This window comes from Theropithecus gelada, chromosome 15, assembly GCF_003255815.1.
Source record: "Theropithecus gelada isolate Dixy chromosome 15, Tgel_1.0, whole genome shotgun sequence".
NCBI lineage: Eukaryota > Metazoa > Chordata > Mammalia > Primates > Cercopithecidae > Theropithecus > Theropithecus gelada.
This window is the reverse complement of record NC_037683.1, coordinates 98,128,736-98,145,777: the sequence shown is the minus strand read 5'-3', so window position 1 is coordinate 98,145,777 and position 17,042 is coordinate 98,128,736. Positions and strand designations below refer to the sequence as shown.

At 40.0% G+C, this 17,042-nt stretch overlaps 1 protein-coding gene across 6 annotated transcripts in view; it reads right to left on the bottom strand.

Annotated features, from left to right (window-relative positions):
• NTRK2 (neurotrophic receptor tyrosine kinase 2) overlaps positions 1 to 17,042 on the bottom strand; it is a 364,220-nt gene that overhangs the window by 297,685 nt on the left and 49,493 nt on the right. For 5 of the 6 annotated variants that reach the window (XM_025358953.1, XM_025358954.1, XM_025358956.1 and 2 more), the window contains 3 exons: positions 10,838 to 10,974; positions 10,164 to 10,296; positions 6,651 to 6,956 (listed from right to left, as the gene is read on the bottom strand). In XM_025358953.1, the coding sequence (XP_025214738.1) occupies positions 6,651 to 6,956; positions 10,164 to 10,296; positions 10,838 to 10,974 (576 nt within the window). The remainder of the gene's footprint in view (positions 1 to 6,650; positions 6,957 to 10,163; positions 10,297 to 10,837; positions 10,975 to 17,042) is intronic. The other variant, XM_025358958.1, reaches the window with a different exon arrangement.

The following is a 17,042-nucleotide window of genomic DNA, read 5'->3' as shown; positions in this document are numbered from 1 at the left end:
TGGGTAATTTATAAAGGAAAGAGGTTGAATTGACTCATAGTTCCATATGGCTGGGGAGGCCTCACAATCACGGCAGAAAGTAAAGGGGAAGCAAGACATGTCTTACATGGCAGTAGGCAAGAAAGAGTGTGTGCAGGGGAACTTCCCTTTATCCAACCATCAGATTCCATAAGACTTACTTACTGTCATGAGAACAGCACAGGAAAAATCCGCCCCATGATTCAATTACCTCCCATTAGGTCCCTCCCACCACACGTGGAAATCATGGGAGCTAAAATTCAAGATGAGATTTGGGTGGGGACACAGACAAATCATATCAAGGGCCAAGTCTAGAAAACTAAGGTAGTAAAATAATAGGAGTCTCAAGGTCGTTTTTCTGGGTAAGCCCATGCTTCTGAATGAGGAAGAGCAAAGTTAGTATGAGATAAAAGCATTTCTGGGTAGAAAGTTTCTCCCTAAAGGCTACAGGGCATGAACACAAAGGGAGGTGGGGAATGTTCACCTCCTTTATCATATTCTCAATGCCTACCTAAGAAGAGGATAAATAACACTGAGCACCTGCCCGTCATGTGTCAAGCACTGCATCGGACACTTCAGATATGCTCAGCCTCAAGGCGGCAACCTTCTAAGCTGGGGCTGACACATGTCAGGGAAGTGCTCAATGTTAGTCACTCCTTAGGTAGGCACAGGGATGCTCTCTACTTGGGGCTAGAACCCTACACTTTATGGAGAAGGAAAGTCACACTTCACACTCCGAGGTGTTAAGAAAATTGCTCAAAGCCACATAGATCATGGAGGATGCAACTCAGATCTGTGACTGAATCAGATCTGAATTCAAAACCCAAACCCTTCCCATTGCACCAAAGCTGCTCTTTAAATAACATGGAGAGTGGAGGCTAACTATGCTCAGGATTCCAAGTTCAAATATCAGATCCGAATGAGTCATTTGAATTGAGAGTAAGTGAAAATTTATCTCATTAGAAGTAAAATCTTAGAGGTTCCACCTATTCTATTTGATAGTCTCTGTTCACTGGCTTCCATGAGAAAGAGGATTTAAAGAGATGTCTTTGTCCTTTATTGCCTGTAATTTCTGCATACCTTCAACTGGGCCCTGCCTAATATCAAGCAGGAACATCCCTGGGAATGAGAAGCTGATCTCTTACAACCAGGATGAAGGCAACCTCAAAGAGGAACAGGGGACCTTCTCTATTTTACGGGTGGCTAGGGTGTCTTCCGTTATATGGGCTGTGTTTTATTCCCACCGTCCTGCACCTCACCCCTGCCACCTTCCTAAGAGGTAGGGTCTGTGCTGTCTCAAGTGTTATAACTCACTGCAAGGGGTAGCCCAGGACCCTCTGCTTCTCCTACCTTCAAAGACAGCTGGCACATTGTTCAAAATCCCTAGATTCTAGTATAACAGGATGTTAAGTGAGACTCTCCCTGCCTCAGTAACTGATACCAAAGTGGATGTGAGACACTTAGAGGCAGAAATCACAAAGGAACTGACGGACTGAGAACTGGAGCCATGTCCTTGGAAATGTCTGATTCACCTTGAGAGTGTAAGAGATCCCTGGAAGGAGAGAACAAGGAAGGATTTATAAAGAAGTTTCTTTGGGGAAGTGCTGCTCTAACACCGCCCCACCGAGGGGCTTCCACAGAACCACTCCGGAGGCTTGAAGTATGTTCTCTGCAAATGGATGGCTCAGAGGACAAGGCCTGACCCTTGCCAGAGAAGGTGAAAGAAACCTGCAACCGTGGGGTGTAGGTGGCATTGGGTTTGACCTGTACATCCAGAGGACAAGAGACTATGAGCGCCCCCTGCAGTCCAGAGGCAGCACAGGAGAAAGTCTTTGTGGGGAGTGTTAGGTCCTGCTGAGGGACCCCAACAACACAAAGTACATTCCTGGAGTCAGGAGTTGCTTGTGCCAGCTGGAGCAGAGGTACGTTTGTTCACGTCACGGGAAATACAGAGAGAGAAATCTCCAAGAGCCCACAAAGGTATCCAGGAAAGAAAGTCTGCACATCAGCTTTGAACATTCCTAGGTCCCAAGGGCACAAAGTCACTAGTGAGCAAACTTCCCTGTCATCTCCTTCTCTACTCCCTTTCACCTGGGCAGCAGGGGCACTGACACCTCTGCAAACTCCATCCCTGACCCCATACGGCCAGCCTGAACTTGGGGAGGACAGGAGACTGGCCATGAGCTCGAATCCAGAGTTCATTTCTAGCTCAGGTGGGACATGCCATTTCTCAATTGAGATTCTATCTGCAGCTGAAAATAACCAAAGGATTGTTTGCCACTCAATCATATGCAGAAAAATGTTACACAGCTCAGAGTTTTCCTCCAATCAGTGAGGCTCACTCCTGGTTACTCATTGGAATCACTAGGGACCTTAAAAACAACAACAAAAAAAAAGCCAAAGCGCAACTCTCATCCCAGAGCCACTGAATCTGAGTTGCTAAAGCTAGGCCCCAGGAATGTGTATTTAAAAATGTAATCAGAATGGCGTGAACCTGGGAGGCAGAGCTGGCAGTGAGCCGAGATTGCACCACTGCACTCCAGCCTGGGCGACAGAGCAAGACTCCGCCTCAAAAAAAAAAAAAAAGTAATCAAACAAAATAATGACAAAAAGTCCCCAGTTAATTCAAATATGCAACAAGGGGCAAGAAGCTACTGTTCTGGGAGCCAGGGAAGATCTCTCCTACTGAATGGATTTTAAAGACATGATGGAAAACAAAAGTAACATAAAACTCCTGTAGTTTGATTGTCACAAGTTGTGCTCTTCAGTGTGCTAGAGGAGAAACATCATGGTTTTCTAGATTTCATTTTGAAGCTGAAAGTTTGCATTTTATGCCTTAAACACAATCCCAAACTAACTGGAGCTAAGTTCAGTTCTTCAATGTGGGACCCAAAATGATCAATTTAGTATCTGGAGTCTGGGAAGGTCTTTTCTCTTTCTGGGTTACCAGCCAGGTTTCCAGTGATTAACAGATGGGGAAGGGCGCTGGCTTGGTGTCTGGTGTGCTGCTGACATCTGAAGATCTGCTGGCACCTGTCCTTCCACATTAGCCTGCTGGCTGGGGAAATGGCAGAGTCTGCAAGGCCCCCAACACGCTCAAGAGACATTACACGGGTATCTTGGTTTGCTGGGCTGCTCTCTTTTAGTGCCTGCCTCACATCCTCACACACTGTGACTGGTACCCCCTTGGACTGGGCTGCCACTGGCTTGGGGTGGAACTTCTCCATCCTTCCTCCAAGTGGAGAGCAGGGTGTCTGCCACCTCGTCTAGTATCTGCATCCCAAGCAGGAGTAAAGGTTATGATGACTGTCATCACATCCAATTGGTCCATCCTCTTCCATGCTCACCAATTTTTGTTTCAGAGACTTTTGGTTTATTTATGCTTCAGTTTCTTTCAGTATACTTTACTCTCTGTTTTAAAAAACGAGTTCCTAAGCAAAATGACCATCCCAGGGAAATCTTAGTTCTTTTTTGAAAAATATGTTTTATGTTTTATTTTTGAGACAGGATCTGGTACTGTCACCCAGGCTGGAGTGCAGTGGCATGATCATGACTCACTGTAACCTCCACCTCCCGGGCTCAAGCAATCCTCTCACCTCAGCCTCCTGAGTAGCTGAGACTACAGGCACATACATCACACCCAGTTAATTCTTGCAATTTTTTAGAGAAGGGGTTTTGCCATGTTGCCCAGGCTGGTCTTGAACTCCTGAGCTCAAGTGATCTACCCACTTCAGTTTCCCAAAGTTCTGCAATTACAGACATGAGCCACTGCGCCTGGGCAGAAATCTGCTCTAAGCTGAATGAGGTGCACATACTCTAAGGGATACCAGAACTGTCACATTAATTCCGGCTCTGTATGGAAATGCAACTAGTTTCACGGGAGCCCAGGCTGCCTGCTTCCTTGTAAGCCAGGAAACTTCCAATATAACAAATAAAAAAAAGGGAAGGTGGGATCTTATCAAAACAACTGGGAGAAAGAGGCTGAAATTTCTTATAAAAAATATTTGTGAGAGCTAAACTTCATCAATTACTACATGATAATAGTAGAAATATTAATGGACTATAAAGCCAAACTTGACCTGCTGTCCTTAACATGGAATGTACTTCAGACCAGCAGGGAATTTTTTTTTTTTTTTTTTTTTTGCTATTTGTTTATTTTTCTTTAGTTTTAAAGGAGGTTGAATGAGAAAGGAAGGAATTCTAAGAAAGGTCATTGTGCACTATGGCTGTGAGTCTCATAAATACCCACAACTATTCTATTCCCCTAGCCAAGTGGGGTCAATCTCTAATCGGTCACACTGGTTTATGGCCCACGAGGGCCATTTATATCCACTGTCACCCTGGGCCACGTCCCCTTCATTCCCACTTTCATTTATTACTCCTTGATAGCTGACACTTAAGTAAATACTTAAAGAGAACAAAAAAATGGGCTTTTCTAAAAGCAGATATTAATATTTTAAAGACCTAATAAATTCATGAGCAAGAAGATGGAAAGAAAGGAGGGGAAGAAACATATTTATAAAATTGAGTTTCAGTTGTATTTTTTACAAATAATTATTTCTTTTAAAGGGAATGTTTGAGAAACACCAAGTTATTCTTATACCAGAAAACAATTCTTTCCCATCACAAGCTAAGTTAAAACTAACAGAAATGATCAATGAAAACGAAGCCACATGGGTAAGAAGAGTTCAGCTCTACCAAATATCAGTATCATACAGAAATGTTCAAAAGGAAAGATGAAAATCCTTCCCAAAACAGAAGCTACTGGCTTTACACTGACAGTACTGTGCATTGATATCAAAAGACTCAGACCACTTCTGACGGCTTGTAACTGCAGACCCTCACTCTGAATCAGATTTTGCCCCCAAGTGTTTCAAAGGGCCATTGGTGAAATTCAAATAAGTCTGAAGTTCAGTTATTAGTAACGTACCAATACTAGTGTCTTATTTGTGACAAATGTGCCACAGTAATGTAAGACATTAACAATGGTGGGGGAAGTCTGTGAATGTTCTATACTATCTTTGCAACTTTTCTACAGATCTAAAATTATTCAGAAGTAAAAAGTTTATGTAAGAACAAGCAAAAGGCTACTGTCCTAAATCAGTGTCTCTGGATTTAACTACGAAGCTGTTATTCCCTCAAACATGACTTCCTGCACACTGTAAGCTGGAGATTTACTACAGCAACCACAGCCAAGCAGCTAAACTCTCAATTAAGAGGAAGATTTAATGGAAAAGACAACAACAGCCAGGGGTGTCAGGGTATTGCATCCAAATATTGCTTGTTTTATGTGCTCCTTAAGGGCTGCTGTTTATAAATCAAACATATATTCCAAATAACATTTTGAACATACTAAGGAAGCCTGTGCATTTAAAAAGAGGTCTAGTGAAGAGCAAAATAACAGGAACTTATCATGTAATGAGAAGGACTGCATTCTTGCTTGTCATTTTGCAGAGATGGCTTTGCATGGACCACCTTTGCCGGTGGCGGGACCCTGGGAGCCACACAGGTACATGCAGCCCAAGCAGCCTCTGCCTCACAAGTCTCCAGGGTTCTATTTTCCCTTCTCCCTGCCAAGTCATCTTTGCATGACTTTGACTGACTCAGAGCTACTCTGGTGAGGAACTCTATTCATGTACAGCTCCCAACATCCAAACACAGGCCTTGGCCATCACATTGGTAGCAAGCATTCAGGCAATGAGACTGAGTAGGTAAGAACACTCCACTGAAGGACAGCATCTGAAGCAAGTAAATGCATGATACTTGTCCCACTGTTCCTGAAGCTCACACTGACATGCTCCTGCTGTGCCCAGAGTAGACCCCTGATGCTAGCCATCCTTTCCGCAGTCCAAGCCTTTGGCCAGAGAGGCACTATTATCAGTCCTAGAAAAACAGCTTGGGAGCCAATAAAAGAATCACTCAGCTCAGTCAGCCCGGGTAAGCAAAACAGTCCAAGACACTAATTTCTCATCCATGGACGAGAAACCAGAATTCTCCTTTTTGAATTAGGTAAGAGGCTAGAAAATAAATCTTAAATGCATCACAAGCCAACCAAACACAGTTCCTGTGCTTGTAGTTTTGCATGGGTTTTTCCACTGTGGGTACAAAATCTCATTAAACACTTGCAACAATGATGGTAATAATAATAATGACCCTTTTCTCATAAGGGGCACTCTAGAGTAGTTATTAATCCAGTGTATATCAGATAACTATTCAAAATTATTAATTTCCTCATCCCCTTCTTGGGAGGAGAACAACTCCCTGCCCCTTAACTTGGCTTTGGCCCTGTGACTTGCTTTGGCCAATGGCAGATAAGCTGAAGAGACAGTATAGTGCACCAGTCCTGAATCTAGGCCTTAGGAAGCTTCACATTGTTCCAGTTGTCCTCTTTCACTCTGCACTTGTCATAGCAAGCACATCTCCTATGTAGCTGCTGCCTCATGACCCTGATTCCCACAATAAATAAATGCAAAATAAAACCACTCCGCTGACCTATGGATCCATGAGCAAGATTAAATAACGGAGTTTTAAGCCACTGGGTTTGGGGATGGTTTATTGTATACGTGATTTTGTCAATAGCTGAAATGATAGACTCTATCTTCTCCCCACATACAAAAGCGTCAGTTACTCACCATCGTCAATTCCAGGCCAGCCCATGAAGTGAGCAGAAATCTGTTTCTCATCCTTCCCATACTCATTCTTGGCTATTAGAGTGTAGTCCCCATTGTTCATGTGAGTGGGATTATCCAACTGGAGGCAGCCGTGGTACTCCGTGTGATTGGTAACATGTATTTTAGTACAGATGTATTTGGACTCATTCAATATTGCCCCGTTATAGAACCACTGAAGCGCTGGTTTGGGGTTGCCTTTCACAGTGAATGGAATGCACCAGTGGTGGTCTGAGGTTGGAGATTCGAGAAATGTGATAGTTGGTGCAACTAAATTGAAAAAGAGAGAGTTAATAGCATCAGAAAGCTCAGAATTCTCCCCATCTCGAGATGTCTGTGTCATTGATAGGGAATTTTACTCAACCACTGTATGGCTTAGAAAAACACATGATCAGAAACTCTGGAATCCATCAGTATTTTGTATCATCATCAGGGTGGATGTAACTCCCTACAGAGAGCTTCAGAGAGATTCCTTTCTGTGTTCTACTTAAGACCCATGCATTACAGTCATTTCTCAAATCTATTCAGTATAAGTGAAAACCAGCTCCAAACAGATCCAAGAGATTTCTGACAGTGGAAAGAGTCCATTTGAAGTTGACTTTGGTTTCTAATATCTGTATCTTGATATTATACAGATTCATCATCAAAAAAAATCCAAAATAATACAATAATGAATACTTTTTGATAGAACTTCTTTCCTAAATAATACAAATAACAAAAACGACTTTTAAAATTTTACGTGAAGCCTTGATCTCACATTTCGAAAACAGATCAAACAGATCAATGCAATAAATGTTACTGCTGCTGATGAATTATTATAAGTTTAATAAATCAATATTTATTACTGATTGTCAATAGTAAATACTCTTTGAAAGTATCTCATTTCATTATAGTGTTGTCCATTTTTGCTAGGATCCTAGATGCCAATGTTTGGATCCTTTAAATGTTTGGGGTCCAATTTAAGCCTGGACAGAGTAGGGATTATTTCAATTTTAGATATAAAGCACTTTATGCTTTGGGGAAACAAACATTATCAAGTAGAATCTTTAAACAGAGTACTTATCCTAAGTGAGGGTATTTAAAATACTTCATCTATTTATTTTAATGTAGTCTGACTTTGGTAATTACAAAATCAAGGACTGGAAAAGACCTTTGAGATCTAATAGCATCATTTTTTTCAGATGAAGAAACCAAAGTGCAATGAGGTTAAGTGAGCTCATCAAGGTTACTGAGCAAGGCAGATCTGGAACAAGAATCTTGTCTCCTGATGTTTAATCCAGTGGCCCTTCCCTTTCAGGCACTGCTTCTTGACTGTATGTGTTCATCAAACAAGAGGAGAAAAAAATCTAAGGCATCGTAGCCAGGGAACAGACAAAACCTCTGAGTGGGGTCTCTGCACTGGTTATCTTTGTTGTTAATATTTTTTGTTTGTTTGTTTTTGTTTTTTTAGACAGAGTCTCGCTCTGTCACCCAGGCTGGAGTGCAGTGGCATGATCTCAGCTCACTGCAACCTCTGCCTCCCAGGTTCAAGCGATTCTCGTGTCTCAGCCTTCTGAGTAGCTGGGATTACAGGCGCCTGCCATCGTGCCTGGCTAATGTTGGTATTTCTAGTAGAGACAGGGTTTCACCATGTTTCTCAGGCGGGTCTTGAACTCCTGATCTCAAGTGATCCACCCGCCTCGGCCTACCAAAGTGCTGGGATTATAGGCGTGAGCCACTGCGCCCGGCCAGTTGTTAATATTCTTTATCATTTATGGCTTCTGGTCTTTGTCTAAACTATGACAGATAAGGTCAATGTTTCAGAGCCTAGTGACCATACAGATATTAACCTGAAACTGAGGAAAAAACTCAAGTTTGGATATTTTTACTAGAAAGCAGGTAATATGATATTACCCCCTTACTTGTCTTCAGATAAATCCTCCCACAATACTACCTAGGAAGAAGCCAAGCTGATAAAAGAACCTAATTCACTTTCATAATTTACAGGAAGATTTCCAGTTACCGGCAACATTCCTCTCAACTGAGCGCCTGCGAAGCTGAACTCCGCACATGTATATGGTAACAATGTCCCTCCCTCTGAGAAATGTGATATTACTAAATGTAAATTGGCAAAGCTTAATTGTTTGCTTTACCAAGTATCTCTCACAGGCCTCCTCAAAATAGTCTTTGGAAAACAAAAGGTTGAATATGTGATTTCATCTATAAAAATTCAGTTTAAATATCATTTGGGGGGACCCTATATATATATATTATACAAAATAAGGTCCATGCATGTGTAGATACACACACTTGTAGACCTGTGCTATAAACCAACCACGACAAGGACCACAGTGGGGCAGGGGTCACACTTACCTTCCTCCCACCAGCCCAGGTTCCCACACCCAGGGCCCCTCATGCCTTCCACCATGCTCAAATGAATTTTGGGTTAGGTGCTGATTTAAGGACACACAGTTGGAAGTGGTTGCATATGTTTGGAGATAACATTGACTTCAGGCTTCTGAGGGGGTCAAAATGATGAGAAATTACGAGTTTAGTACCCACTGGGCATGGTGTTTGTACTGACAGTGATAAAGGATTACAGCTGATGATTTCAATCATTCACTCCAGCAATCACACACTGAATGTGTGCTGTGAGTGAGTGTTAACCAGCATATTGATACCAGCTATGGCCATGGGTCTACACGTGTGTAACTCATACACACACTTACACACATGCACGTTCATGTTTTTCTCATCCAAATTCTAATCCAAATGGAGTAAAACCTCATTAATTTATACCGTGCCAGCTCAGAATTTACAATGATGTGAAGTGTCTATATAGTTTTTACTAAATATACACCTTCAAGCTAAAAGCCATAATTTGGAATTTCAAAATGTAATTAGTCACAATACTGAAGAAAAATATACTTATGTTTAAGAAGATGGATATCTTTGAACTTAGATTCAATGTACACAGAAATTTAAAACAATAATAATAAAAGTTTTCTACAGTTGATAATAATTTTCAGTAATTTAAGCAGGACTAATCCTACCTTCTCACAGAAACTTGATTATCAAACGAATGAGGTTTTATTTTATCAACAGTACAATCAGGCATTTGTGAACAGCCAGTAAATACTTTAGGTATCATAACTTTAAAGCATCATATTGCTTTTATAGAGGAAGAAAGTTTTAGAAACTGGTTACGAAAATTTAAGCTAAAACATTGGTAAGAGGGAGCAACCAGCCCAAAATATATTCTATCAGAAAAAAAGACAGATGAAGGCACAAAATGACAAGCTCAAAATCAAAAAAGAAGCTGAAAAGAAAGATCATGCATGAGCAAGAGTTATTAAGCAGAAATTGAACAAGTAAAAGAGGCTGATAATGTTTCTTAATTGAGTATGCACAAAACACTGCATATACTGTCCCAGCAACAAACGTAGGTATGTCCGTGATCATTTGCTATTAAAAGCACATGCCAGTCTGATTACGTACAATGCACAGTGAGGTTGACAGAATCTTGATCTTCTCCTACAAGATTTTCTGCCACACAAGAGATTTGCTTCCCACTGTCATCGGATGAAATGTTAGTTATCCTTAAGGAGCCCTGTGTGTGGCTTGTTTCATTCTACAAATGAATTAACAGACAAAAATAACCTTGATTAGGATTGATCCCAAAGTGACAAGATTTGGGGTTTCTTCCCCTAACTAGAGAAAAAAACAAATATATAAATATAATATAATATATATATATATAGCATTAGAAAAACTTCTCTGCCTGAAATAGGCTCAGGCAAAGAAGTAAATCAGAAGTTATTCTATTTCTCTAGGTTTCAGTTGCTAAGTGCATGAGGTTGACTTGATCCCTGAATTCCCTCCAAGGGAGAAGACCACAGGGAAAGTCACTCGCTTTGTTCAGGATGATACAAAGAGCTCACTAGGGATATAAAGACTCCTCGCTCTCTTAGGTATGCATAACTAAAATGCAAGCCTGCATTAGTCTTTGTTAATTAAGAATAAGTAGAAAGTAAATGTACATCAAAAACTCTTTGTAAATTTCTATATGTAGCCCTATAAAATATCAAATGATCATCACTAGGTTTAATACATTCTCACATTCTGAAACACTCTTGTCTCTCTATTAAGACACAGCCAAACACAAGCCTTACCATATGTTTGGAAACCAGATTACCAACATCCCAATACATATTAGGAACCGGATCGCCTGCCACACTACAGGATAATGTGATAGACTTTCCTTCCTCCACAGTGAGGTTAGGTGCGGCCAAATTTGCAGATGGTAAACCTATGGAACAAGAAAAGTAAACAGAGGCATATGCAAATAGTTAAATGCAGTATCAAACTAAAAGCAATAAATTGAAAACTGTTTATGCTTTAAAAATCAATCTTTAATTGCTTTTTGAGACTGATTTATGTTGATCTGAAAAAGTGCCACTTTGATCAGCTTCATAGATTTAACATAAATCAAAAAAAGCTATAAGTAGATTTCAAAATAAATTATGCACATTTCTTATAGCATTAATGCCTAATAACCTTTTATTTTAAGAACACTAGTATAAAGAACTGTCTTCCGCCTCTTTTTCTGTTCTACAGTTACTAATCCAGTTTTTGCACATAAACAGAGATTGTACCTATGGACTGACATCATGTCTTTTATTTCCTTCTGTCTCCTACCCCCTATTTTTTTTTAATGCTCAAGAACACAAAAGGGTGAGATGCAGCTATGTTGTTTTTGCAAAAATCTGTTTTTTGCTTTAAGTAACTCTCACAAATCTAACCCTCTACCAGACACAGATTTTGAAAGACTCATTCTATTGAAGAAAATGTAGTTTCAAAGCATTTTTCAAAGACAGGCAGTTTGAACTATTACAGTGTTAGAATGTTTCAAAGTTACGTAAATCGTAGTTAAATATTATAGGTAAAACTGCTATCTTATTTAGAATATAATGAAAATGGGTATATGGACTCATTTCAGTGAAAAGTTCTTTTTATTGGAAAGACTCTGAGAATGTACTTATCAGATGAAACCTTGAACCTTATAAACATTTTTTAATAGTCCAGCAAGGCATCATTTTTATATTTTTATATTTCAAAAGCTATGTGTAATTTTAGGGATGCTGCTATCACTTCATGAAATTATCACACCAACTGAGTGTGGACACTGCTTTAAACTGCATAAGAATCATGGTATTTTTTACACATAGGCATGTCTTAGAGGGTATAACAATATGTCAGGACCTGCTAGTGGAGGCTGTCCCTCTCTTGGTGTCAGGAACTCTGCTTGGGACTATAGTCACCTGACAGTTATGTCCTGCAGAACTATGATACAGCATTAAGTCAGATCAGAACCTGGAGGTCAAAGAAGGCGATTCATTTTCAACAACCGTTAAATTGCGATTAACCCACCCACCTGGCAATATTTGACCCGTCATCTTCACATTATTATGGATAAACCCTTCTCTTATCCTGTATTCCTACTGGCAAAGCCATCTTTCTTTATTAGTGAAATCAGACTGGAATAAGATTTATACAGTCTGTATCTCATGGTTTTCCCACCACTGGGAGAGGATTCCCCAATAAGATCTGGCTTTCAGGGGCTAGTGAGACCCCCTTCCAAACTCTTCCTTCCCGTGAGCATCCAATAGAGACCAATGTTACATCTTTCGTGGGGTTTCAAGAAAAAAAAAAAAAGCCCCTAATAGCCAGAGTTATACAGAGCAATGAAATATATAACAATGATTAACAGAGAGTGTAATACAAGCCCCACACCCTAAACCCGGCACATACTAACTTTGTGGCCTTGGATGAGTCTGTTGTTTTTCTCAATGTGTTTTCTTCACAACTTCTATGACAATTAAGCTGTTCAATTTATTAGGGAGCGTGTCAAGGCAAAATAGAAGAAATGGGCTTACTTAGTGAAAAATCCCCTTGAAGTCAATGGCATAATCTGGGTGACTTTTAAAAAAATGTATATACTTAATTTTGTTTTTCAAAAATCAAATATTTAATCACATAGTTTGAAGAGTTGATAATTCTGTAAAACTTATGAAAAAGATTCAAGCTACTGTGTGTGAAAAACAGTAGTCCCACCTTACCCATGTGGCACTATTTCCTATTCCCAGAGGCACCCATTTCATCTCCTTTAACTTCTTCTTTGGGCATTGCTCTGCTCATCACTAAGCATCACTCTTTATTGCTACTTCTTGGTTTTCCTGTTTCAGCAGTATCTACTGACCTCCCACTGTGGAAGATGAGATAGGGGCTCCCTTTCACACAGAATGCCAGCCCTCCTCAGGCCCCCACCACATTCAACATACTCTGTCTTCACACTTTTTCATGTGCTATAATTGTCTCAGTGGAGACATAAAGATGATTACAAGTATGTGGCCAGGTACGGCTCATGCCTGTAATCCCAGTACTTTGGGAGGCTGAGGCAGTTGGATCACGAGGTCAGGAGATCGAGACCAGCTTTACCAACATAGTGAAACCCCATCTCTACTAAAAAATACAAAAAATTAGCCGTGTGTATGGTGGCAGGCACCTGTAATCCTAGCTAATGGGGAGGCTGAGGCAGGAGAACCGCTTGAACCCCGGAGGCAGAGCTTGCAGTGAGCCAAGCTCGTGCCATTGCACTCCAGTCTGGGCAGCAGTGCAAGACTCCATCTCAAAAAAAAAAAAAAATTATTATGAGTATGCAAGCCTTACTAACACCAGAACCATCTAATATGCAATACTTACTTTATTTCACCAAATTTAAAACAGTATTAATTACAGGTTGCAACATTGCTATTATGTACCACTATGAAAGGAAAAAAATGTGCCAATATAACTATAACACATGCTTTCTTACCACTTAGAACTATTGCTTGGAGGTTGGACCTTATAGATAGCCCATTTAATTCTCCATTCCTTTCCTATTTTCCAACTTTTGATTTATTTGCTCTATTTGCAGGGAGAGTTTTTTAGATTAATTTTTAAAGCCTGCTTTTAAGGTTGTTCATTCCTCTATCATATTTTTTATTCCCAAGGCTCTTCTTTTGTTCCCGAATGTTCTTATTTTATAGCACCTTCTTCTTGTTCCATGGATGCAATATCTCTTACGATTTCTATGATATATTTATAATCATTTCTTGAATTTTTATTTTCTCTATATCAGTTTTGTTTCTAGCAATTTTTTTTTCTCTCTCTCTTTGTTGCTTTTGTGTTTGTCTTTCAATTACAAGCTTTCCTCAATTATGTCTGGCTATTCATACATCTTTATGATTGAGGTACTAGAAGCATTGCACAAATTTATGAATTGTCAGCTTCATTGTAGGACAATATTATTGGCCTATTTACTAGGTACCACCTGATGTCAGGATCATGAAATCATTTTGAGGAAGGGGGTGGTCAAGTTATTCAAATAATGCTCTTCCAATTTCCTGCTTGGAAGAGAAAGAGGCCTGGAAATATTAATATTCAGAATGTAAATCCATCATATTCTCTATGGTTCCCATGGCCTCACTCTCTCTGGAGTTTCTCAGAACCTTTGTTTTATCCACTTTAGAGAATTAAGCCTCCAGTTTTCTGCTGAGGCAGGAGAGGTGCAGTCCCCTGGGCTTAGCAGACTTTCAACCAATACAGTGTTTGGTGTTACCTGTACTCTCACGCCCTAAGCATTGTAGTAGTTCTGCCATATAAACCAAGTTTCCCCTTGGCTTTCTCCATTGTCAATTTGGTAACCAGCATTCTCACCCTTTAAGTCAGTTACTACTCATGCATCTGCTTTTTCAGCTTGCAAGTGTTTGTGCTTTGATAACTCTCCCTCTTCCTTTTCTATTTATTTATTTATTTATTTATTTTTGAGATAATCTTGCTCTGTCACCCAGGCTGGAGTGCAGTGGCACAATCTCTGCTCCCTGCAACCTCCACCTCCTGGGTTCAAGGATTCTCATGCCTCAGCCTCCTTAGTAGCTGGGATTACAGGCACATACCACCACGCCTGGCTAATTTCTTGTATTTTTGGTAGAGATGGGGTTTTGCCATGTTGCCCAGGCTGTTCTCAAACTCCTGAGCTCAGGTACTCCACCCGCCTCGGCCTCCCAAAGTGCTAGGATTATAGGCATGAGCCACCATGCCCCACCGACTCTTCCACTTTCTATATTTATAGATTTATCTGCTGACTCTGGGGTGACCATCAGAGTCAAGGCCTGTCATGGTGCTTGTTCTCAAGGTATGACTCCCTCCATAGCCAGACCCCACCAATGAAGCCTAAAGACACCCACCCTGGCATATCAAGTACAAACCCATGGAATGAATTTCCTACCTTTATAAATGTATCTAATAGTTTGGAAATTCTGAGCTGAGAAAGGTTAAAATAAAGAGATTTTCAGTAGGAAATGTTACATCATAATGTTAATTTTTCCTATAAAATCTCATGTGGGTTTTATTTTTCAAACTTAAGCTCACATAATTAACAGCTCTAAAAGCATTTAATTACAGTAATACTAATATTAGTATTTATTGGGCATTCACTGAACCAGATATTCTTGCCTAGTACCTTGTTTTATCTCATCCTTAGAACCAGTCTTGAAGATAAGTTTTTGCCCTCATTTAATTAATGAAGTAGATGAGTTTTGGAAAAGTCAAATACATTATCCAACATTGTCCAAGTACATACAGACCTAGAATTTGAACTCAAAGCTCAGGGTCTTCACCACTACCTCCCAAGCTGTACATATCCATTTCATCATGGATTCCTTGATAAAGGAATTATTTCATTTAAAAATAATTACATGTCTATTCTGGAGAAGAGTGAGTCTCCTTTATTTATAGACAAATTGTATCACCCTGTCATCAAAGGAATCTGAGCAAAATTGGCCAAGTCTAGATCTCTTAAATGTAAAGTCTTCCACAAATGAGTAAGCATCTGACTCACGTTAATTCTACAGCGTTAATATGCTGGCCAAAGATTCAATAATGGAAAAACAATCTGTACTTGAAATATCACTTGAGGTTTAATTAGCACAATAAAAATGAATTGGGAAGCATGAATAGCCAAGGCGGGATAAACCATTTGCCAGGCACTACTTCTTGGCTTAATAAGATTTGAAATCGGCACAAACACACAGCAAAGCCCAGCAACGCTTCCAAGAGCTGCTAGTTCTACTGTAAAAGGATCCTGACTCTAAGCCCTACAGCTGTCTTCCTTTGCACTCTGGGGAACCTCGCTGGAGATCGGAGACGACCAGCTTCCCAGGCAGACAGATACCTCCACGTAGATGTCTCTTGATCTGGATTCCTTCAGGAAGGATGTACTGGCCTGTAGACCTCAGCAGAAAATCATCAACCAGGCAGTGAAAATGTTGACTTTCTTTACACCAAAGCTTCCCAAACTCTATTGTGTGTATGAATCACCAGAGTATCTTGTTAAAGATGTAGCTTCTTTTCCAATAGGTCTGAGTTGGGGCCTAAGAATTTGCATTTCTAATAAACTCTCTGTTCCACAGAACACACTTCGAAGGACAGGCGTTTATACCAAAAGTGTCCGGCAATTGTTCAATGGGCTTTTGTTCCTACAACTATTATTCTTAAATCTGATATGGACCTGAGTTGTCCATCAAATTTTCCCCAAAGCGTGTCCTATAGAACTCTAATTTATTGAGATTCTAGAGGGGAAAAAAATCCAAGATTACAAAAAAAAAGGAAGAAGAAAGAAGAAGAGGAAGAAGAGGAGGAAGAAGAGGAAGAGGAAGAAGAAGGAGAAGGAGAAGGAGGCTCTGTAAGAAACTGGATGTTCACAATGCACATTAGAAAATTAAAAGTTCTGAGAACTCCTGCTATAAAGAAATGCATTTAAATTCCATTGGTCTTACATTCCCCAAGCAGATTTGAGCACATAATCAGTCCTTTGATTGTAATGTTTGTTGTGGCTTTATTTTTACTTCAAGCAATTTGACAAAATATAAGATATATACATATATTTAAATTCAGATGTAAAATACATTTAAATCTATTCTTATTGATGGTAGTAATAGTTATTATTTATTCAATACTTAGTATGTGCTAGACTCTGTTTTAAATATTTTCCATTTATTACCTTATCAATCATCCCAAAAATCCTCAAAAGTAGGTGCCATTAATATTTCTATTTCCAGATGAAGAAGTTAAGGCTATCAAGTATCATGACTAAATAGCTAGTGAGTGGGTTGGCCCTGGCCCACATCTGTCTGTCCAGGGCCTTAACCAGAGCATTCCGGCTGCTTCCTTTGCCGGGATCTTCCATGTCTCTGCTCCCACCTATTAGTGCGTACTTCTTGAGAGTTGACCAAATTGACTAGATCCTTCAATCACTCATTCAAAGTGTGTAGGCCC